The sequence below is a fragment of the Lindgomyces ingoldianus genome, assembly GCF_010093535.1.
Source record: "Lindgomyces ingoldianus strain ATCC 200398 unplaced genomic scaffold BDR25scaffold_22, whole genome shotgun sequence".
Taxonomy (NCBI): domain Eukaryota; kingdom Fungi; phylum Ascomycota; class Dothideomycetes; order Pleosporales; family Lindgomycetaceae; genus Lindgomyces; species Lindgomyces ingoldianus.
In genome coordinates, this window is record NW_022985183.1 from 325,772 (window position 1) to 349,659 (window position 23,888).

At 32.0% G+C, this 23,888-nt stretch overlaps 3 protein-coding genes across 3 annotated transcripts; 1 reads left to right on the forward strand and 2 right to left on the reverse strand.

The window, feature by feature from the left end:
* Positions 1–79: 79 nt before the first annotated feature.
* Positions 80–791, reverse strand: BDR25DRAFT_356848 (uncharacterized protein; the record flags this gene model as incomplete). Its single annotated transcript, XM_033695719.1, has 5 exons — positions 80–210; positions 235–335; positions 380–388; positions 464–654; positions 753–791. The coding sequence occupies 5 exons, from the start codon at positions 789–791 to the stop codon at positions 80–82; spliced, it is 471 nt and encodes a 156-aa protein (XP_033545922.1).
* Positions 792–7,351: 6,560 nt separating this feature from the next.
* BDR25DRAFT_264253 (uncharacterized protein) lies at positions 7,352–8,529 on the reverse strand. The gene is made up of 2 exons (XM_033686857.1): positions 8,221–8,529; positions 7,352–8,121 (listed from the first exon to the last, which is right to left on the reverse strand). Exons 1-2 carry the CDS (start codon positions 8,434–8,436, stop codon positions 7,537–7,539), a joined length of 801 nt encoding a protein of 266 aa, XP_033545923.1. The 5' UTR covers positions 8,437–8,529; the 3' UTR covers positions 7,352–7,536.
* A 496-nt stretch (positions 8,530–9,025) lies between these two features.
* Positions 9,026–9,851, forward strand: BDR25DRAFT_304620 (uncharacterized protein). Its single transcript, XM_033690250.1, has one exon. It carries the CDS (start codon positions 9,056–9,058, stop codon positions 9,668–9,670), a length of 615 nt encoding a protein of 204 aa, XP_033545924.1. The 5' UTR covers positions 9,026–9,055; the 3' UTR covers positions 9,671–9,851.
* The last annotated feature ends 14,037 nt before the right edge of the window (positions 9,852–23,888 follow it).

The window sequence follows — 23,888 nt, forward strand, 5'->3', positions numbered from 1 at the left end:
ATTTTCTATAAGCTTTACAGGTTTTTCGCAATGCTCTAGATCCTTCGCGTCTTCAAAGAACTGTACTTAAAGTTTGGTGCTAGGCGATTTGGTAGGGCTTAGTGAGTGATTGAATGCCAAAGGTGATTTGTGCCCCCTTCTTTAAGGATCTTGATACACTGAAGCTGTTTGATGGTGAGAACACAGAGGGAAACTTGACAAGTAGCCTGCCTCAGCCCGAGCCCCTCCATCCACCGTATGAAACTGATCCACAGGTATTTAAGCCAACATTACTGGGCAAAACTAAAGGCGAAGAGCGGGGCGAATAGAGTTTAGGTTTGCGCAGGGCTGGAGGGCTTGACAGTGTGTCCAACCGTTAGTACACCTAATAGTACAGTACTGCAGTACACTGATTTTGGTCACGTACGTACGTACAGGGCATCTACTCAGTATACTGTACTATACATGAGGCTGCTGTACTAACCGTTTACGGTAGTTATATAGGATTTTTGGTGGTTTTGGGCGGTTGAAGGCAGGTTGCTGAGGGCCAGGGGGCTCGTGTTCGGAGATTAATGCGGAGAATGCCGTTATTGCCTGTTTTGTTAGCAATCTTCTAACAAATTCAGCAACTATGCCATCTACGTTATTCTTTTGCCCATTATGATGTCCTAATTTCTATCCCAATCAACAACGCGGTTGACAATAGAGGCTCTTTAACTGCAGAAGAATTAGTTACGTAACAACGCTGTTACTAGTAAGCTAACTGAGCTTACAGAGTACATGTCACGGTATCCTCCCCAGATCCCAGACATAACTGTATTAGACGCGTACTAGAGTATTATTAGTGCATGTCTAACATAAACACAACACAACACAGACATAAACTTAAGCATAAACTGCTTTAACACTAACTAAACCTAAAATAAGCTTAATTTATACTTAAAGCGCTTAGACTTTTAAGCTAAGTATTTAATTACTAATTTTTTTTTAAACTTTTTTATTTTTTATATAACATTTTATACTTACTATAATACTTTATGTAGTAATTAAACTAGACTTTTGTAAAGCTTTATAACCTTACTTGTGCATAATTATAACATTATGTTATATTAAAACTTTAGCTAAGAATAGCTTTTAAATCTAACTTAATAAGCTTAGTACTTATATAACTTTAAGCTATTAAAGTAAGCTAAAAAGCTTTTTAAAAAGTGCTTACTTTATAAAAAAGCTGCTATATTATAAGCTTTAAAGCTTTTTAAAAAAACTTTAAAGAATAGCTTTATATTATTAAGTAGTCTATTTCTACCTTAACTTTTATTATAGTAGTAAGAACTAAGAACTTACTAGCCTTAAAGCTTACTTAAAAGTCTAAAAATAGCTTAACTTTTTTCTATCTAACACTACTTATAACTTATAACTTTTTTAACTTAGTAATAAAATCTAACTAACTCTCTAATCCTCTACTGTTTAATAAAAAATAAAAAGACCTACTTTTTTTTTTATATAAGCTTTAATATAAACTTAAAGAAAATATAAACTAATTTCTCTTTAAATGCTTTTAGTTACTATATACTTACTTTTAACTTAACTATAATATAATAGCCTTAATTAACTTACTAATAAATAAAGATATTATTAACTTAAATTAATTTATAGTGTTTTTATAAGTAACTTATAAAGACTTAAATAAAAAGTTAACAGCTCTAAGTTACTTAAACACTTTATAATAAAAAAAAAAAGCTTTACTTTATACTTTACTAAGTTCTACTAACTTACATTTAATATAGGCTTAAATAAAATAAGTTTAATTATAGCTTTATATAACTCCCTCTTAACTAAACTGCAACATGCTATAGTAGAAGAACCCCTTCTAAACAACTTTAATGCATATGCAAACCTAATTACTACTTATAATAATAACATAAGGTTTCTTTTTATATAAGCTTTAATACACCTCTAAACTAGCGTAGTTGCAAATAAAAACCTTAATATAATAAAAATTAATTTAAATTATGCTTTAGTTAGTTTTAAAAAGTGTAAAAATTATAAAAAAAAAGTTAATGCTTTAAGTATAGTAAGTATAGTTATATTTTTTAAAACTGCTTTATTTCTTTTTCTTAAGTCTACATAAGTAGTGCTACTAGCACTTATTAAAAATTTTTACTATTTTAATTTTATTTTTATAAAAGCTTTAACTTATATTTAAGCTTTAATCTTTTTTACTACTCTTAACATAGCTACAGCTATAGTAGTAGAAGCCTATAAAAAGGCTTGTTCTAGGGCTAAGTTGCCTTCTAGGACTAATTTAACACTAGATTTTTACTAACTTATAAGCTAAGTTTTTTACTAATAACTAGAAGTACTAAGTTAATATTTTTATATATTTATAATAAAAAACTATATTAGCTTTAATATAAGCTTTTATTAACTTAAAAGTAAATAGTATAAGTTATATTAATAAAGAACTAGTGTGTAAACTAAATTTTTAATTAACACTACTTACTTAAATAATTTACTTAACTAGATTTAATAGAAAATAACTTAAAAAAAGTTTTATTTTTTATACTATAACTATTATAATTACTTACTAACACTATAAAAAGCAGATTAAGCTTTATGTAATAAACATAAAATATTATAACTTAATTCTAAGACAACTATAGCTGTATTAGCATAAAGTTGCTTTTAATTACTAAGAGTAAGTTCTAAACTTTAACTCTTTTTAATGCTAAAATATATACTTACACTTACACCTAAATAATACCTAAATAGCACTTAATATAAAAAGTTTTTAGACTTACTTTTTAATAACTTAAAGAAAAACTACTTAAGTAAGGCTAATAAGCTAGGCCTTTTACTAAAATAAGCTATGTAAAATAATTTAATAACTACTTAAACTTAAAAAAAAAAAGCTTTTAAAAAACTTTTACTTACTTAATTTAAACATAAACTAGAACTTAAATAGTAAATAAACATCTGCTATATAAAACCTACTTTATTTATAACCTTAGCTTAATAACTAGATTACAAAATCTACGCAGTTATAATTTTTAATATAAACTAAGCTTTAGCTCTCTAAAAACACACTAACTTAAAAATAATAGTTCTTTAAAACTACTATAACTTGTTATATATTTTTTTCTAAAATAAGTTTAATAAGCTTTTAATATAATATCTATATAATTACTAAATAACTTTTAAGCCTAGTAAATAACTTAGTTATAGGCTACTATATAAGATGTTACTAAATAAATTAAAAGTGCTTTAAAAATACTTTAATAAAAACTTAAAAAAAAAGTTTATTTAAGCTAGCTTTTTACTAGTAGTGTTACCTATACTATTTATAAAGAAACTTAAAAGTAGGCTTTAATTTTGCATTAACTACTAAAAACTAAACACTATTACTATTAAAAACTAATACTTAATTTTTTTTTTATAGAAAACTCTAAGCTAACTAAGTAAAGTAAAGTATTTTATAAAGTTAGATATTATTACTACTTTTAATAAGCTAAAAATAGTAAAAGGTAATAAGTAGCTAACAGCGTTTTAGACCTAATATAGACTATTTAAGTACCTAGTAATGCCCTTTAGCTTAGCTAACACGCCTAGTACTTTTTAACATTTTATAAATAACTTACTCTAACCCTACCTAAACATGTTCTATACTATATATATTAATAATATTTTAATTTATAGTAATAGCTTTTTAGAGTATAAACAGCATGTACACTTAGTGCTAAAGGCTATAGAAGAAGCAGGTTTATAACTTAATGTAGATAAATGCAAGTTCTACTAATTAAAAGTTATATATTTAGAATATGTAATCTTTATAAATAGCATCTAAATAGACCTTATTAAGGTTTAAACTATGCTAGATTAGTAATACTTAAAAAATGTAAAGAATGTTTAAGCCTTTATAAGATTTACTAACTTTTACTAATAATTTATTAATAACTTTTTACAGCTAGTAAGCCTTATAATTATACTTACTAAAAAAAAAGTTTAATTTAACTTTAACTTAAATTACTAATAGTTTTTTAACTAGCTAAAAAAAGCTTTTACTAAAGCTTTAATACTCTACTACTTTAACTTTAAACTACTAATACTTATAAAAGCTAATGCCTTAGACTACATAGTAGCAGAAGTTCTCTTCTAGACTAAGCTAGATAGGACTATTAGGCCTATTATATACTTCTTAAAAAAAATAAGTTTTGTAGAAGGTAATTATAAAATCTATAATAAAAAATTACTTACTATAGTACACTACTTTAAATAATAGCAACTTAAACTAAAAAGTGCAGCGCATCTAATATAGGTTCTATCTAACTATAAGAACTTACAGTACTTTATAACTATAAAATAACTTAGCTACTAATAAGCTTATTAGTTTAAATACTTATTTTATTTTAATTTTAAAATTACTTATTATTTTAGTTAAAATAAAAGAAAACTAGATGCTTTTATAAAGTAATTCTAAAACATCTTTACTTAGAAAGAAGTGTAAAAGGCTTAACACTAAACTTTATTTTAACTTAAGCTATTTTTAAACCTTAACTTAAATAAAATAAATTAGATAATTAATTAAATTATTACTAATAAGTATTTAAATAATAAATTTATTTAAGAAACTTTAGACTTGCTTTAAAACAGCGCTAGTTAGTTAAAGAAAGTAACACTAGCTAACTATAAAAACTAAAATAGTAAGCTATATTACTATAACTAACTTATAATTTTTAATTTTAATAAACTAAGAATTAAACTACTTTAAATTATACATAACTTGCCTGTTAAAAAACACTTAGGCAAAAAAAAGACTTTTAACCTACTACAGAGAGAGTACTACTAGCCCTGCATGTTTTATACTGTACGCTAATACATATTATGTTGCTATACTTACTGTAAAGTAAAGGCCTTTTAAAAAAAGTATAATAGCTTACTTAAACTACTTCTAATCTCTAAATAAGCTTAAAAAGATATATTAATTAATTTTATTATAAACCTACTTCTATCTAAAGAGTATATAAATATTATAGTAGTTATTAATTACTTAACTAAGTATTAATACTTAATACTATGTTCTTTTATAACTGCCTCTAATATAGCCTAGTTATTCTACTAATATGTATAAGTTTACTATAGCCTGCCTAACATAATTATATTAGACAGAGGTACATAGTTTGTCTTAGCCTTTTAGGATAAACTTTATAAATAGCTTTAAATTATTTTTTATTTATCTACAGCTTTTTACCTAGAGACTAATAGCTAGACTAAAAATATAAACACTATAATAAAATAAGTCTTATAAGTGTATATAAACTACTAGTAAAATAACTAAGTAAAATAGTTAGCTATAGCATAGTTTAAAGCTAATAACATAATATTTAAATTAATATAAGTATCTCTGTTTTTAGTAAACTATAAATACTACTTTTAAATAAAATTTAAACTGCTTATAAATACCTTTTAACTAACTTATTAATTTATATAAGTAATAAATATAAATAGACTTATTAATAAGATTTAAAATATATTTAAATATGTTTATAAAAAGCTTATATAAGCTTAAGCTTTTTAATAAGAGTACATAAACTAATTTTAAACCTCTGCCTTTATGTATGCAGCTAGTAAGAAGGTCTAGCTAGACACTAGAAATATTTAAATAAACTAATAATTAAAGAAACTTAATTAAAAAAACTTTAGCTTTTTTATAGTAGCTTATATAGTCTTATTATATGCTTACTAATTAATCCTACCTAACAGCATAAAAATACACCCTGTGTTTTATATATTATTACTGCGCTAAGTAGCCTTTAAATCTAACTATCTACCTAAATAGCTAAACCTGCTACTTAAACCTATTATTATAAATAATAAACTAAAATATATTATAAAAGACATTAAATAAATCTAGTTTAATAAGAAAAAACATATTTATAAATACTTTATAAAATAGACTAGATATAATAAACTGTTATAAGAACCTATAAAAGCTTTATAAGAGAACTCTATAGTAACTTAATTCTATGCCTAATACCTATTTAAACTAAACCTGTACCCTAATAAAGACAACCTAATGCTAGAACTACTAATGTAAAGGATTCTCTTCTAAATAAGAGGGGGGGTACTATTACAGTATTCTCCCTAGATCCTAGACATAACTATATTAGACATGTACTAAAGTATTATTAGTGCACGTCTAATATAAATATAACATAACATAGATATAAACTTAAGTATAAACTGCTTTAACACTAACTAAACTTAAAATAGGCTTAATTTATACTTAAAGCGCTTAGACTTTTAAGCTAAGTATTTAATTACTAATTTCTTTTTAAACTTTCTTATTTCTTACACAATGTCTTATACCTACTATAATACCTCACGTAGTAATTAAACTAGACCTCTGTGAAGCTCTATAACCTTACTCGTGCACAATCGTGACAGTACATTAAAACAGTGAGATTAACAACAGTAGATCTTACAAGGGGTATCACAACTTCCTAATTAGGTATAGTCTTTAGCTTCAGCGCAATTACTTCATAATACTTCAATATACTTCAGTTACTGTATCCTAACCGTACACTGACGTCATCTCCTCCGTACAGTTAGTTAGTAACAGCCTCCTCTTCCGTAACTGTACTATACAGCCTCCAAAAGGCTCCGTAACTAACGGTTGGACACACTGCGGGCTTGAAGTACCTGGAGGGCGCGTTAGCGCGATTGAAGCAGGTGATCGCCCATCACTCTTCGAGAAGGGACTAGGGAGCTTCGACGAGAAAAGTCGAAGGGAAAGGGGGGATAGGCAGGAGGGTAGGGTTCGGGAGGTAAGGGGTAGGTTGTGGGTGCTTTGCGGGAGTGTATTAGCCTTTTTGTGATATGATGAGGTCCTGGGAGCAACAGTGCCGCCATCGGCGTCGGATGGTTAGGGCACAAGGTGAGCTCTTTGTTAGGTAATGCGCTGAATTGCGAAGCGCTTTTGTAGCTGTCTCGGCTTCTAGGTGCAGCGGGGTGCCGAGCACGATAGATATAAATTAGTGGAGGTCAACCCCCCCCCCCCCCCCCCCCCCCCCCCCCCCCCCTCTCCCCATCCTGATAATCCCACCTGAGGACCCTCGAGGTACGATTGTGACGGCATTGAAACTCCGGCCTATAGCACCTAAATTGAAGGAAACTGGAATTAGAGTGTTGATGGTAGCTCAATTGTTAGATGATAAAGAGCCCACTAGGGTACGCTTGCATGCCCCTGGACTGCAGTCGCACTTGAGCAACCCTTCTTTTAACCCACAATCGTCACTCAATTCACAAGCAAATTGAAGTAGAAAAGCTTGCCCTAGTAGGAAATCTGTAAATATGCCTAGAAAATACCCAACCGCCGATTATAAGATAGAGTTGAAATAGAATGAACATATTCAGGATAAGGATGATGATACCACAACCCACCCATGTGTAGAAGACGCCTGCCCATACCCTGATATCAAGTCTATAATAAAGCACAATGGGCCCGTTCCCCGAATACGGCAGTTTAAATAGCCACCCTAACGTATCCAAGGAGAACAATTACTTGCCCCAAACCTTCTTCTTCTTCTTATCCGCTGCAGGCGCCGTAAACTGCGTCTTCAAATCCCCCTGACTCTTAACCTGCATCTTCCGATTTGCATCCTCTAGCTGCTTCAACTGCTCCTCCTCACTCTGCAACTTCCTCTCTAAATTAACCTCCAACATGGGTTTCTTCCCCCTTTTTCCCTTGAGCCCATTATCATCCTTATCAAAGTATACCGCCCACCGTAATCCTTCTCCGCCCCACTTCGTACCCTCTCCATCCCCCTCATCAACCGCAACAAAACCTTCCCAGCCGTCAAGTGTAACCGCTGATTCGTCGTCTGTCCAGTCCCATTCCCCGACTATGTGTTGTATAGATGCAGAGCGGTTTCCGTAACGGAGTTCGTAGGTGGTGCGGTCGACGTAGATCCAGTTCAACATTGGAGGATCGTCGGAGATAGTGGAGACAAGGCCGCGTTCAGCAGGGAAGCGGTCGTCGTCCGGGTATTGGATGTAGAAGCCTGCGAAGGCGTGGAGAGGTGGTTTGATAGTGTCGACGGGAGGAATGGGTTTGTTGTTGTCGTCGCGCGGGACTATCCAGACCTATATTTGCAGGATTTTGCGTTAGCCCATATATTGGGCGAGTGCATATTGGGCGAATATGCAATTGGGGACGGAAAAGGGAGAGCGTAGGAGCCATACTTTGTCATGCCGCAATACAACAATCCCCTGATCCACTTCATCCACCAACTCATCATCCGACTCACAAGACACATTCATGTTGAACTTTATCATCCGCGTCTCGTTCGCAGCTTCCTCGTTCTGCTGCTTCTGATACGAGACTCCCTCCGCAACGCCTGTAACGACGGGGATGGCGGTCACTACACCACCAATGAAGAGGCCTAGGACCGATGCCATTTTGAATGCCGAAGTGGTGCTGGGGCGTCAAATAATGATGTTTGGAAGCTGAGCTGACACTTGGGAGCTACATCTTTGGCGAATGTTGAGCTGGAGCTAGGTTGAGATGTCGTTGGTGCGGCAGAGCGACGTGGGATGTGTTGCGTCATTAGAGAGGAATAGGGGATCGGCGGATTGGCTGCAGGGGAGATGGTTAATCAGGGATGCACATGTAGGATTTGTCTTGGTTCTCAGAATCATTGGGTTGAAATTGCCATCTGTAGCTGATATTGGTCTGAGTTGCGAAGAGGGTCAACGGTGCGCAATTGAACATGGTATCTGATGGAGACAAATGCACTTGTTTTTCACGTGTATGAGGAGATAATTAAACATCTACCTAGGAAGAAGAAATTTTTGCGTATAACAGTATACTTAGGGAAATAAAACTTGTGAAATTTCCGCAGAAGACAGCCTTCTCTCTCCTCAAAAATACTCCTCTAAAAGCTGCTGCTGCTCAACCCCTCCAGCCAAATTCGCACGGACCCTCAAACAATTTCCTAGATCTTAACGCGTTCTCCCTGTCTTGATGCAAGGCTCAACAACCATGGCCCCCAAAGCCACCCAAATCCTCAGAATAACAATGGCTTCAGCCTACAAACCACGCATCCCTCGCAATGCCATCTCCCAGTCCGTCTCCATCCTTGAACCAAATGACACCGCCCGCAAAGCGGTCCTCTCCGTCTTTGAACTCATCGAGCAAATCCTCCTCCAACTCCCCATGTACGACCTCCTCATGGCACAATCCGTCTGCACGCGTTGGCGCACTGTCATTCTCTCCTCCTCTCGCATCCAACGGGATTTGTACTTCCTCCCGCGCGAAGTACCTTCAAATGCCTCCCCTGCCGATTTGAAGCCGAATCCTGTCCTTGCTGCGGCCTTTGAAGAGGTCTTCGAGATTTCCAAGCGTAGGGGCCTGTACCACATCTGGCAGAGGGATTTCACGGTGCGGAAGGCATTCTGCATGGAAATTCTACTGCATTCAACAATGGATAGCTGGACAGAGGAGGTGAAGTATAAGGAGGCATCTTGGAGAAGGATGTTGATGACACAGCCGCCGGTTTCGAGTGTTGCGGTGACAGACTTGAGGGTTGCGCCGGACTATGATGACTGTTTTGCGGAGTGGGTAGATATTGAAGAGGGGGTGAGGATGGGAGATTTGTTGGAACTAAATGAGGATTACGTAGATGCGCGATAAGATGGAAGACGGCTGTTGGCTCTGAAGATTTCTAGGAGGCGTAGAACCAAGTCGCACCCTTCGCACCCTTCGCGGATTACCGACGCACATAACCACTTTTGGCGGAGCGCGTAGAATTGGTTTGGAGAATGGAGAAAACGAGCCCCCAAGGTGGGTGAGTGTTGAGGATAGCTAGTACTAGTAGCTTTTTAGCCTGGAAGAGATCTTGAGAAGGTATGTGGGTATGCTTAATGCGAGATCAGGCAATTCTGATGACGTGACAGGCAGCAGCATCGCGCAACTAAGAGCTCCATCCTCAGACTTATCCTTTGTGACCCCTTTCCTTTTCCTCAAAGGAGCCTTACTACTCCAATCGCCTTTTCGGGAAGATGTTACGGTATTGTCCCACCATTCTCTCTTAACCTGTATTGCTTTCCCCCATAAAAAAACCCCCCGCTACTCCGGTCTGTTTAGATGCTTTAACAGATGAGGAGTTCTTGAAGCGGAAACAAATCTGACAAGTTTTCAAGATATCTGATATTCTACCCTCACTTTTATCCATTGGTCACGGTTGCCAGCGTGTTGGATGCTCCTTCCCAAGCGTCTCTTTCCCCTCTCAGTCACTCGAACTTTTAACTTCAGTATCAACACTCGGATCGTTTTGGCTGGGGAGTTGAAGCCGTGATACCGCTCTACGCGTCCTTGAACCGCGCCATCACACTCGCGTGCACCTGGCACACCCAGATCTGCGGTGATACCGCCCGGACATCGTGGCAGCCTTGAATGGCAATCTACGACTTGCTATTGCTTCGTCAGAACTACACAACATCTGAAGGCAGAATTTCACTTACCCTATCCCACTGAGACCGCTGGGGACGCGGCAGGCTGGAGTCGCATACTTCTCGCGGGCCCAGGCTCAGGTGCCTGGACGATCCACAAAATCAGGGCCTCAGCTGAACGGGACGGTCAAGATGAGCCCCCGCTTTCGCTTTCGCTCTGTCAATTGTTACTTGTTAAAAGTGTGATAGTGAGTCTTCGCGTACAGGCAGCTGCGCCGTATTCTCTGAAGCAAAAATTCATCTTCCCTATCAGCCCACAATGAAGTGCAGGGATGGCGGCATAGACGTTGACAGGGCCGTGGAACTTTCCAGCTTTGTCTGCTGTTCGATAGGTCGTTCTCGCAGTGTTTATTGAGGGATGCAGAGGAAGAGGATGGAATTAGTTACAGTCTCAGGCGGAAACTTAGACCCCGCCGCAGCCCCAGTGTCAGTTCAACTTCAGCGCTCTGCCCTCGTCCATTTCCGTCACTCTGCCGGCCCCACTGTTATTGTCCTTGATTCTTAGCACAGCACACTATACCTGTAACTTCTTTGACCCGCTTGCATACCTAGAGCTCACTAGCGACGTTCTTATCACGCGTCTGCTCAGAATAAAAGATGACGACAAGCTCAGCCCACTGAGTTTTTAAGCTACAACATTTCAAACTACGCTATTCTTCCGCATACTTGGGGAACAGACCAAGAAGAAATCCTTTACAGATTTAGTAAAAGGCAGAGGCAAGAGGAGACATTGTCGCTGCTAGAAGGTCAAGTGTATATAGCTTAGCTAGCGTGGGCCACTAAGCGTTGTGTATCCCGCGCCTCTAGGCCGCAGGTGGTCAGCCTCTGGCCGGTAACTGAGTCATGCGCATGGCGCCTCTGAGCTGCGGGTAGGTCATGTGGCGCCTGGGACATGCGTCTGCTAAGAAGGGGGATAATGTAAGGCCGAGATGGACCTTACGCGCGACGGGTATATATACTATTCTGTACGCAGAAGTAACTGTTGGTAAATTATTCGCATCTTTCTAGTTGTAGTAGCTCTTTTTCTAGTTATAATAAATATAAAAAGATAAGAAAAAAGTTAACACTAACGTACACTATGTAACAGCACAGGCAAGACAATGGGTCTGAATGCGGTGGGAGTCCACTCAGAGGCATATGGGAGTGCGTGGGGACTCTGAACCTAGGAATGCCATTAACACCTATAGGCCTTGTATAAAAGGATATTAGAAAACTACTAAGCTAGCTATAAAAGCAAGGTGCAACTAAATACATAAGGAAATAAAGGTAACTATAGAGGACTAGGTTAAGTTATAGTTAGAGCTAATACAGAGACTCTTTAGATAGGATCTAAGCAACCTAAGATAAAACAATTTATAGAATTAATACACTACTCCCCCCCCCCCCTGTTTATAAGCTAATAGTCTTTACTTATAGTGTATAGAAAATATTTAAAACTAATTTAAAACTAATTTAAAACTAATTTAAAACTAATTTAAAACTAATTTAAAACTAATTTAGATAGAATATAATAAAGTGTGTCACAGTCAACTTAGACATGCCTTAGACTCTCCCCGGAGAGCCCTTGGCCCAGCCTTGGGCACATGACGTCCTGTCACGTGCCCCAGCACATATATATATATCCTCTTACGAACCCCTGAGTCTCCTTAAGGATTCGTCTATTAATACTATCCTGTACCCCCTTCTGCGCTTTACGCTTCCTGCTTCACAGTGCTCTCACAATTTGAATCCTTCATACTCCGCGTACAGTAGCAGCTCAAACTCCCTGATGGCGGAACGACCATCCTCTGCGGCCTTTACAACATGGGTGCTGAATTAAACCTAATAAACGCTAGCGTTATTTAGGAATATAGCCTCTTGTGTAAGCACTACTACAAGAAGCCTAATGTAAGCTTTATTAATAATTACTAATTATAGTTAGGATTGCTATATAATCTTTCTCTTGTCTGCACAGATAATAGGGGTACTAATAAAGAAGTTAGCCTTTAAAGATTCTAGTTAGCTAATTTCTTAAGTTACAACTTAATCTTAGAGTATCTTTAGCTGCAAGAAGCTAACTCTAAAATTTATTTTAAAGATAGTACATTTAAGTAGTAGGAGAATAATAATAGTAGAATTTAGTTAGTATCTGCTAAGAAGCTCCTAAAGGACTTTAGTCCTAAAAAGACTACATATATGCTGCACTCTACCTCTTATACTATTTAACTAATAAGCAATAATGTTAGGAAGAAAGCCCTTTTAGAGGAACTGCTTTAGGGACACCCTAAACCTGCTCCGCAAGCCCCTAGGCCTAGTGGCGACGTAGTGTAGGATGCAGAGTACTTTTATTATTAAGGGCTGCTTTAGTTAAAGAAGTACATGCTTAAAATTTAAAAGCATTTTTAAAAGTGTGTTAAGATATTTCTAAAGCTTTTATAGCTTCCTAAAGCTATAGCCTATTATGTAGTAGCTAGTATCTATAATTAAGGCCACTGCTAGGCCACACTGCCTGCAGGCGTTGCCTAGGTACTTTCTAACAACAGCAATAAGTATCTAGGCACTAATAATGCTAATAACGCTCTAGACCCTAAGGAACTTGCACATGTTCCCCCTAAGTTCTACTCTTAGTAGTACGCTTTTAGCAAACATTGTACAAACATCCTTAGGCTAAACAGTAAGCATAATTATGCTATAAAGATTAAGAAGAGAAAAAAGATTCTAAACCTCCTAATCTATAACCTCTCCTGCTACAAACTAGATATCCTACAGGAATACCTTAATGCAGCCTAGGAGAAGGGTTAGATACGCCTAAGCAGGTTGCTAGCAGGTGCTCTTATTCTCTTTGTCCTAAAACTAGATAAGACACTATAACTTTATATTAACTATTAAAGTCTTAATAAAATTATAATTAAAAACTAATATTTTATCTTACTTATAAGTAAGATGTTAGATTACTTATTAAAAGCTAAAGTCTTTATAAAGCTTAACTTTTACAACGCCTACTATAGGCTTTGTATTAAGAAAGGGGATAAGTAGAAAACTACTTTTAAAACGCAGTATAGGCATTTTAAGTACCTTATTATGCCTTTTAGCCTAGCTAATGCCCTAGCCACTTTTTAGTCCTATATCTATAGGGCTTTAGAAGGCTTATTAGATAAGATGTGTATTATCTATCTAAATAACATCTTTATTTACTTTAAAAATAAAAAGGACTATAAGTAACATGTCTTTAAAGTTCTTAATTAACTAGTAGAATAAAGACTGTACTATAAGGCATTTAAATGTTTTTTTAAGATAAAGGCTGTTAAGTTCCTAGGCTTTATAGTTACGCTAAAAAGTGTAGTAATAGACTTATTGCGCGTCTAGATAATTAAGGAATAGCCTAAGCTAGAGAGCTTTAAGGACATCTAAGTATTTCTAGGCTTTATAAACTTTTATTAAAGATTTATTTATAATTACTTAAAGATTATACGCCTACTAGTTAACTATATAATAGCTGCTTAAGCTCTAAGTCTGCTCTATAGGGGCTTTAACTTAAAAAAGAAGAAGAAAGTAAAGCAGAATTATAAGAGTTTTATAAAGTAGTACTAGAAATAGTTCTAGCCTAAAAAGGCCTATAACACCTTTCTAACTTTTAAGTTAAAATTTATAAATACTTTAGTCTTTTAGCACTTTAATTTATTAAAGCTAGTTATAATTATTATAGACACTTTTAAGTTTACTATAGTAGTAATACTGCTTTAGCCTTAGTTTTTTAAGCTAGTAGTAAATTACTACTAGAGGCCTATAGCCTTTTAGAGCTATAAGTTAAGCAGCTTATAACTTTGTTAGCATACGCACAATAAGAAGTTATGCGTAATTATAGAGAGCTTTAAACATTAAAGGCACTACCTAGAGTACACTCTAAGCATAATTTAAGTACTCTTTAATTATAATAATCTGCGCTATTTTATAACAACAAAAAAGCTCTTCTCTAAGTAAGCCTACTAAGTAGAAGAGCTAGCGCAGTTTAATTTTAAAATTAAATACAAGCTAGGTTTAAAAAACTTAGCTAATAGACTATCTAAAAAACTTAATTACATAAAAAGGGTTTCCTTAGAAGAAGTAAAATTACTATAAGATGTAATGCTTTTAACTTTATAGTAAAAGCTTTAAGTGTAAGTAATTTAAATATCTATAGCTTGTTACACTAGTTAGGCAGCATGTAGTATAACTTCTCCTAACAGTGACCTAGCAAGGTGCTGTACTATACCTAGGGAATCCCTAAATCTACCTAACATAATGTTAATTATTAGAAGTACGCCTCTATTAACCTAACCTATTATTCCTACAGACTATAGCAGTTACAGGGCAGTTAATTCTAAAGTGCTGCAGGTCCCCTATAGGGAACCTATAATGCAATAACAGACTTAGGATGTTATAAAGAAGTTTCTTTATTACTCTTACATTTATAGAATGTTATTACTAAACTATTTTACTATTACAGCTGTATAAAATAAAAACACTTATGCTTTAAAAGTTCTAGAACGTCTCTCTAAGTATATTAAGTAAGTGTAAGAAACTAATAAGGCCTATTAGTTAAATACGCTTTTAACAGAAAAGAAAGTAGGTAAGGTAAAAAAAGGCACCTTATTTTAAAAGCATAACTCTATAGGTGTCCTGCGCAGAAATAGAAGAGTGTAGATCTTAGATAATAAAGCTTTATGTTAAAATATCTTAATAAAGAACTATAATAACTCTATAAAAAGGCATTACAGTGTTAAAAAGACTATAGACCTTTTTAAAAGGAAATACTACTAGCTATACTTTTACTATAACATTTATAAGTATGTTATAAGGTGCGCACTATGCTAGCTAAATAAGATTTAGTAGTATAAGCCTTAAAAGTTGCTAGAACCTTTACCCCTACTTACTTTTTTATAAAGGCACTACTTGCTAGACTTTGTTACTAACTTGCTAGAGTTAAAAGACTTTATAGGTAGTACTTATAACTTAATTCTAGTACTTATTAACTGCTTTTTAAAGTATGTCTAGTACCTTCTTGTTACTAAGACTATTATAGTAAGAAAACTAGCTACCCTTCTAAAGAAGTAATTTTTTATAAAGATAAAACTACTAGATACTTTTATTTCTAATTATAGTTTAATCTTTACTAGTTAGTTTTAGTTAAATATCTACTTCTACTTAAAAATTAACTACTAGCTTAGTATAGCTTTTTATCTTTAGACTAATAAGTAAACTAAGCATTAAAATTAAGAATTAGAGTTATTTCTACAGTTATACTTAAACTACTAGCAGGACAATTAGTGCAAGCTGCTACTATACGCAGAGTATGCTTATAACTTTAAGAAACACTCCTCCTATAGTAAATGCCTAATACGCGTAGCGTACAGGGTCACCTTAAAGGGCTTTAATAGAGTTAAGGACAATTATTAGCTTAGGCGCCCGCCCTAGGTATAGGACAAGTCTAGAAAGGCACTAGCCCTGCAGGACTAGGTAGTTGCTTATCTTTTAAGATAGAACAAGCAATAGGAAGCTACACGCTTATGCCTTAAGCAGGCGCAGCAGCACTAGGTTAAATAGTACAACACTAAGCATTTAAAAAAGTACTTTAGTGTAGAAGATTAAGTTATTCTAAGGTTAAAGCACATTAAAACACAGCATTTATTAAAGAAGCTTAATGCAATATACCTAGAACCCTTTAAAGTACTTAAAAAAATTAAAAAGCTAGCATACTAGCTAGACTTACTATAATTAATGTAAAGAATTTATTTTGTCTTTTATGTTTTACTACTAGAGTAATAGAACAAGCCTTTTTAAAAAAAGCCTTTCTAGCCTAGGCCTGTACACGTTCTAGAGATAGATAGTAGAGACTGCTATAAAGTTAAAAAAATTCTTAAACATAAAAATCTAAAGGCAAAATAATAGTTTTTTATAAAGTAGCTTAGGTAGCTTTTTAAAAACTCTACTTAAAAACTTAAAAAACACTTTAACAACTATAAAAAAGTTTTTTAGAATTATTAGCTTACTTTATGTAATACATTATAATAAAAGTAATAGCTAAACGCTACACTTATAGGTACCCCTTAGGGGATAACTGCACTAACTTTAGCACTTATAGCAAAACCTAATATAATCTAAACTCTGCAACATAAAAATTGCTAAAAAAAGTTAGCACATAAATAAAGAAAAAATAAAGTAATAACTTATACTTTTTACTATAAAATTTTAACTTTATGCAGCTTATAAGGTTATAACCTAGAGCAGGGTGTAAATGTCTGTATTAAAGGTACTGTCTAGGGCCCTACTAGACCTAGAAAGGTCCTAGGTGAAGTCTAGACTAGGTATTATTTACATATATAACAGAAACATCCTAAAGATTTTTAAAAACATTGCTAGCTACTCTTTTAGTAAAACAAAAGTTCTACACGCTCTTAATCTATCTGTGCTATACTAGACTGCTAATTTATAACTAGTAAGCTTACCTCCTTAGCAGCAGGTATATTTAGCCTGTAGTAGTACTACTGTTTCTTCTAGTTAGTTGCGCAGCTGTTCTTAAGAAAAATTACCTTAGACTTAGACTAGATAATAGTATTATTTAAATAGTTCTTACTAACACTACTAAAACTACTTTAAAGTAAAGTTAGCTATAATTTAAATAACTTATAATACTAAGATATACTTTATGCTGCTTATAGTTATGTTCCTAGGAAACCTAACACTGCTAGGCATACTTTGCTAGTATAAAGCCCTTAGTCTCACGCTTTAGCTACTAGGAGTATGCATTAATATACTCCCTAAGGGCTAGGGCGTATAGAAAGACATTCTTTTAATAGTAAAGCTAAGCCTTAGCGTCTAGGTTAAGTTCTTAACTTAGGTTACCTATAGTTTTAATAGCGTGTCTATTATAGTTAAGAGCTTAGTTAATATAGTACTAAAGAATATTTTTAGCGCAGCAGAAGTAGAGATTAAGCTATACATAGTTAGCATAAACTTAAAAAGCTTTAAAAGACCTACTTTTATATAGCTACTTACCTTCTTGTTAATATAGCCTTTATAAACACTAAATAGTGTGCTTTTTATGCACACACTAGTGTTTACAGCTATGTAAAGATTAAAAGCTAAGGGCTTTTTACTACTTTTCTTAGACAACAGCGCAGTAACACAGCTACAGCACTATTTCTAGATAAGTAGTAGCTAAGGCTTTAAGTAAGGCAGAAGCTTATAGACATGCGCAGAAATCTCCTCTTTAAAGCACTAAGCAAGAGATGTAATAAGCATAGTAAAAAAAAAAAAAGTTATAGCTAAAAAGACTAGTTAGAAAGAAGCTAAAGTAAAAGTAAAGAAAAAAAAGTTTAAAAGCAGTAGAAATAGTGTTTTATACTTAAACTTATACTTACTTTTTTTACTTTATATAAGGTCTAGAGTTACTCTAGAGCCTTACTGCCTACAACCTACTTAGTATAGAACATTAGAAAGATAAGAAAACACATAAATAGCTTAAAAAAACTATTACTTATACTTATACTTAACTAACTAGAAGAGTAACTACTCTTAGTAAATAGTAACACATTAAAAGCATTATTCTTAAGCATTTTACACATAGAGATATTTCTAAAGCACTAATTTATTAGTACTTAAAAGAACTAGTAGAATAACTTGCTTATATAGCACTACACCTCTTTATTTAGCACTTATAACTCTAGACTAGAGTAGCTATAGATTTAGTTTTAGAAGCTTTATAGCACTAACTTTAAAACTATTCTAGTAATACATTAGAACTTTAAGCTATTTTAAATAAAATTATAATATTATAAGCTTACTAATAACTATTTTTTTAATAAAAAAGACTTAGTAATTAACTACTACATTTAAAGAAACTACTTACACAGGAGTAGTGCATCTATAAATGCCTTGTAGTACCTATAAGTACTAAAACTAAAACTTTAGGACCTTTAAAAGCAGACCTTAACTAGATAGTAAAAAAGAAAAGTTATAATCTTAAGTTACTTTTATAAAAGTAGGCTTTTTAATTATAAACTATCTGCTTTACTTAGCCTCTGCAGGCCTATTAGGCTTAACTTAATAAGATAAGAACGCCCTACATTAGTAGCTATAGCGCTAGTAATAATGTTTTAACTCTTCTAGTTATACTTTTCTAGATATAGTTTTCCTTTACTAAGGTTTTTTAAAGTTTAGTTACTAGTAATAAGTACTACCTAGGCGTAACCTGTACAGTTCCCACCGCAGGTCCGCCTGGGGCTAGTCTAAGTTACCATGATATCCTACCTATCCAATTGCAGGATTGAGGACGACCTGCAGAAGGAGGGGGGCCATGTCACGGTTAACTTGGACATGCCTTGGACTCTCCCCGGAGAGCCCTCGGCCTAGCCTTGGGCACATGACGTCCTGTCACGTGCCCCAGCACATATATATATATCCTCTTACAAACCCCTGAGTCTCCTCAAGGATTCGTCTATTAATACTATCCTGTACCCCCTTCTGCGCTTCACGCTTCCTGCTTCACAGTGCTCTCACAAAGTGTAACCTTCTAACTAAAATTTTTTATTACTAAAAAAAAACTAGACTAAAGACCTAATACTAATATAATGCCTTTATTATAATGTTTTTATTTAGTAGTAACTAGCAGTGTAGTTATTATTAATATAGTAAATTTATTATTTATAGTAATAAGTGTTTACTTACTTTACTTATATAGTTTAGTTAATGTTGTTAGTTTCTTTTTTAGCTATCCTTTAAATCTCTACTATGTAAGTATTATTATGCACTTAATATTTTATAGCTTAGTTTACTAACTAATTATAGCATTAAAAAAATTACTATACTGCTCTACTTCTCTTCTAGAGCCTTTTTAAAGGTGTTTTAAGTTATCTACTTTTAGACTGCTTACACTTTTACTTATAGCTTTTAAGTTAAGTTCTTTTATTAGTTTTTTAAATTAAAGAAATATAAATATTATACTTTACATAATAAAAAATGCAACTTTATATAAATATAGTTTAATACTGCTAAAGTATAGTTTACTAACATGCGCATAAGTTTTTCTATATTATAAAAAAAATTTTTAGTCTTTTAAAGCTATTTTAAGCTATAAGCAGCAGCCTAAAATATAAAAAGTAAAAAGAATAAAAAAAAGCTTTTAAGGCTATTTTAAAGTTTACTTAGAACTTAGTGTAAGTAGTGTAGGTTATAAAGAGCTAAAAGGCTAGGCTTTTTATAGCTAGTATTTAGGTAGCCTTATTCTACTAAAACACTAAGCTGCTTTATTAAGTTTTAGCTTTAAAAGCTTTAGTGTTTAACTTTTAAGTAAACATTATAGCACTTTTAAGTAGCTAAGAACAAAGTAAAGGGGGTTTAAAAAAAGTCTAAAAAGAAGAGAGAAAAGAAGAGAAAAAAGAAAGAAAAGTAAAAAAGAAAAAAAAGAGTTTAAAAGTGTCTAACAGCTTACTGTTAAACCTCTCTAGCACTATGTCTATAAAGTTGTAATACTATTATATATAACTATAAATTAACTTTTTACTTTTATACTTTATTATTTACTAAGTAATTTATGCTTTTTATACTAGCTTTAAAAGCCTTAATTTACTTATATAAAGCCTTTAAAAGTCTTAGCTAATTTAAATACTTATTATAAAAAGCCCTTAGTTTATAAAAAGAACTTATAAAATTTAAAGCTTTATACTAGACTAAATTAGAGTTATGTTTTACTTATTTTACTTAGTACTTAAGCATTTTTTAGTAGAGCTTACTAGTAAGTATTTCCTTTACTTCTTACTTCTTTACTTTATTAATAGTAATTTTAGGGGGTTTTAAAGGTCTTTATAAAGTATATTTAGTGTAAAAATGTTATATATCTTAACTTTAAAAGTAGATATAAGTAGTATAAGTTTCTAACTTATTTAAGTACCTTAAAAAGGCTTTTTTATTATTTAGATAGTTTTTAGCTAGGTCTTTAAACAGCTAGGTTCTTAGTGTTTAAGTAGACTATGTTACTAACCTTTTAGTTAACTAGCTAGTAGTAGTAGTTAACTATAGTTTACATCTAATTTTAGGCCTTCTTTATATAGGACTTAGCTAACGCCTAGGCTGCGTGTATACAGGTTACTAATGCTAAGGTATTCTTATAATTTAGCTTGTCTATAGCTGTAATAGGTTCTATAGAATGTTTCTAGTCCTAGCTTTAACATAGTTTAGAGCTATATAAGACTTAATATAAAAACATTTTAATTATTATATAAAGTAAAGTTATCTAAGCCTAATTAATTAGGAGTAGTAAAGAACTCTAGTTATCTTAGTAAAAAAATATAAAAGGCTTTTGTCTGTACGCAGCAGCAGCGTCGCGGCCTGGATACAAGCGATCGCGCACGAGCAGGATCACGTATCTATGTCACATAATGCTTGTGCGCGAACCTCTGTGCATAAACATCTAGATATCCCCTTTTTCCTCTATATAAAGGAAAGACAAGAGTAATAAAACTAGAAACATGTTACCTTTACTTTACCTACTTTGTACACTGTGCACACTATACACTACTCTTACTCTTGCTACTTAAGTGCTTATACTATAAGCAGCTAGCTATTAGAGCCTATTTAACACTAATTAGTAGTTAATTTAATTAACTATAAATTAGTAAAAGTAATAATAGAGTACTTACACTTTATAAGGTACTTTATTTTGTTACTTATTCTTTAGAAAGAGTAATAATAAAGCACCTACGCCTTATAAGGTACTTTATTTAGTTACCTATCTCTTAAAATAGCAGATTAATCCTTTACATTGTACAGCAAGCTCTGCTACTATACAAAGTAAGAAGAAGATAGTGTAAGACGCACACTAAAGCTATTAAAGCTGCACAACTTAGCAGCTAGATAACAGCAGTACCTGTGTAATCTACTGCATAAGTAATTAACTTTACACTTTATAAAGCACTTTATTTTATTACCTATTTTTTAGAAAAAGTAATAATAAAGCACTTATACTTTATAAAGTACTTTATTTAGTTACTTATTTTTTAGAATAGTAGATTAATTTTTTACATTATATAGTAAGCTCTACTACTGTACAAAGTAAAAAGAAGATAGTGTAAGGCGCACACTAAAGCTATTAAAGCTGCACAACTTAGTAGCTAGATAACAGTAGTACCTGTGTAATCTACTAAAAAAGTAATTAACTATACTATTATAATAAAATTTTATTAGCAACTAATAGCTTTATGTAATAATAAAAAAAATAAAAAATAATTTTTATTATATAAATAACTTATAAAGAATATAAGAATATTAAAGGTAACACTATAAAATAAGACTAGCCTAAAGTACTAAAATAATAAAATTAATATATTAAAAGCTCTAATAAGCTTATAGACTTAATTATATATAAGTTACATAATTACTAATTTATATATAATAACTTAAAAGGGCGCTACTTTTCTAAGTTTATATATAAAGGATTTTAAAAAATAAACACTATAAAACTTTTTAGCTCTTAGCTATATGTTTAAAAAAGAGCTTATATAAATACTAAAAGACAAAGAAATTATACTATAGCTAGGCACTAAAGGTACCTAAGCCTAAAAGCTGTATAATATAGCATAAAAGAAAGTAATTATACTAAAAAAGCTTTATACATAACCTTTATTACTATATAAGGCTCTACATAAAAGCAGACTAAACATAATGCTACTATTAACACTAAACATACTAGCATTACCTGCTTTTACACTTTAGCTAGCACTACACTAATTACTGTATAAATAATACATGCTACCCTACCTAACGCCTGCTCTACACCCTTAATTGTACACACTACCGCCTGCAGTAGTGTATGCACTACTAATACCACCTGCATAATCTATACTACATTACAACTTATATAAACTTCTACTCTAGAGAGAAACTACTAAAGAAAAACTTTTAGTAAATAAAATTATATAATTTTAAAAAGTATAAAAAAAATAATAACTATATAAGTTAACTATATAACATTTTTATAAATAAAATAAAGATCTTTATTAATTTATATTAATAGCTAAATATTTAAAAAACTTAGTACATAAACATCTTTCTAAATATTCTAGAAAGTTAGGTAAATATATACTATATGCATAACATAAGCTCTAGACATAACTAGAAGCATTTATATAACACCTTAAGTAGTTACTTTAATATTAATGTAAACTATAGCTAGTACTAGATAAACTAGATAATAATAACTTTTATATAATGCTAATAAAAAAACTTTAATAAAAGTTTATATAAAGTTTTTAAAGCAATAATTAATAAGCTTACACTTATATAAAAAGTACTAAAAATAAAATTTTAAAAGGATATTTTACTGCACACTGCTATTATATAAGCTTATTAAGAATAACTAGAACTAGAACATACTATGTTTACTATTAAGCTTTTATGTAAAGCCTTATTTAGTAACTTATAAGCATTACTTTAAGTTACTATAAACTAAAAGGTAAACTAATACTTTTAGAAACTGCCTAATGCATACTACATAAACTACTAATATAACTTTACATAATAAAAGTTTACATAATAAAAAGAAAGCTTTTCTTTATATAAAAAAAATAATATAAAAGATCTTTATTTAGGTTTAGGCTATAATTTAGAGATAACTATATATAGACAAAAAAGTGCTTTGTCTGCTATAAAAAAAGATGTTAGTTATTAAACTACTCTTATAATAACTATACATAAGCAAAGAACTAGTATATTGCCTTATATAAAGATTTTTATAATAAGACCTTATTATATAAAGCTATTACCTTATACATCTAAGACTTTAAAGGTTACTTTAAAAAAATAATTTATATAATATAAAAAAAATAAAATAAAAAAGTAAAAATGCTAAAAAAGCTATTAACTACTTTACCTCTACTACTTATCTATACTGTGCAACAGAAGAGGACATCTATAGCATTAAACTTAAAAAATATGCTAAGCAGTTTATTCTTAATAACTAATACTATATAGTATACTAAGGTAAACTATAAAATATAAGTATAGTAAAAATCTCTACTATTAGCAAGTCTTAACTTAAGGCGTACATATAAGAGAACTTATATATAGAAATTAATTAGACACTTAGCTAAATAGATATTAGCTTTAAAAGCTAGACACTAAAAAGATTAATTAGTACTATATAAATCTAGAACTTAATTAGTCTAGTTATATACTATATTTTAAAGACTTTAACACTATTTCTACTATTACTAGTAAATGCTAACTAACTTAAGGCATACTTTAACAACATTTTAAATATTATTATATGTAAAGATAAAACTACTATTTTATTATATAAAAATAAAGACACTTTTTTTTTAATATTAGTAAAAAAAAATTTATGTCTTTTTTTACTAAATTAAAACTCTACTGCCTTTACTGCTAAT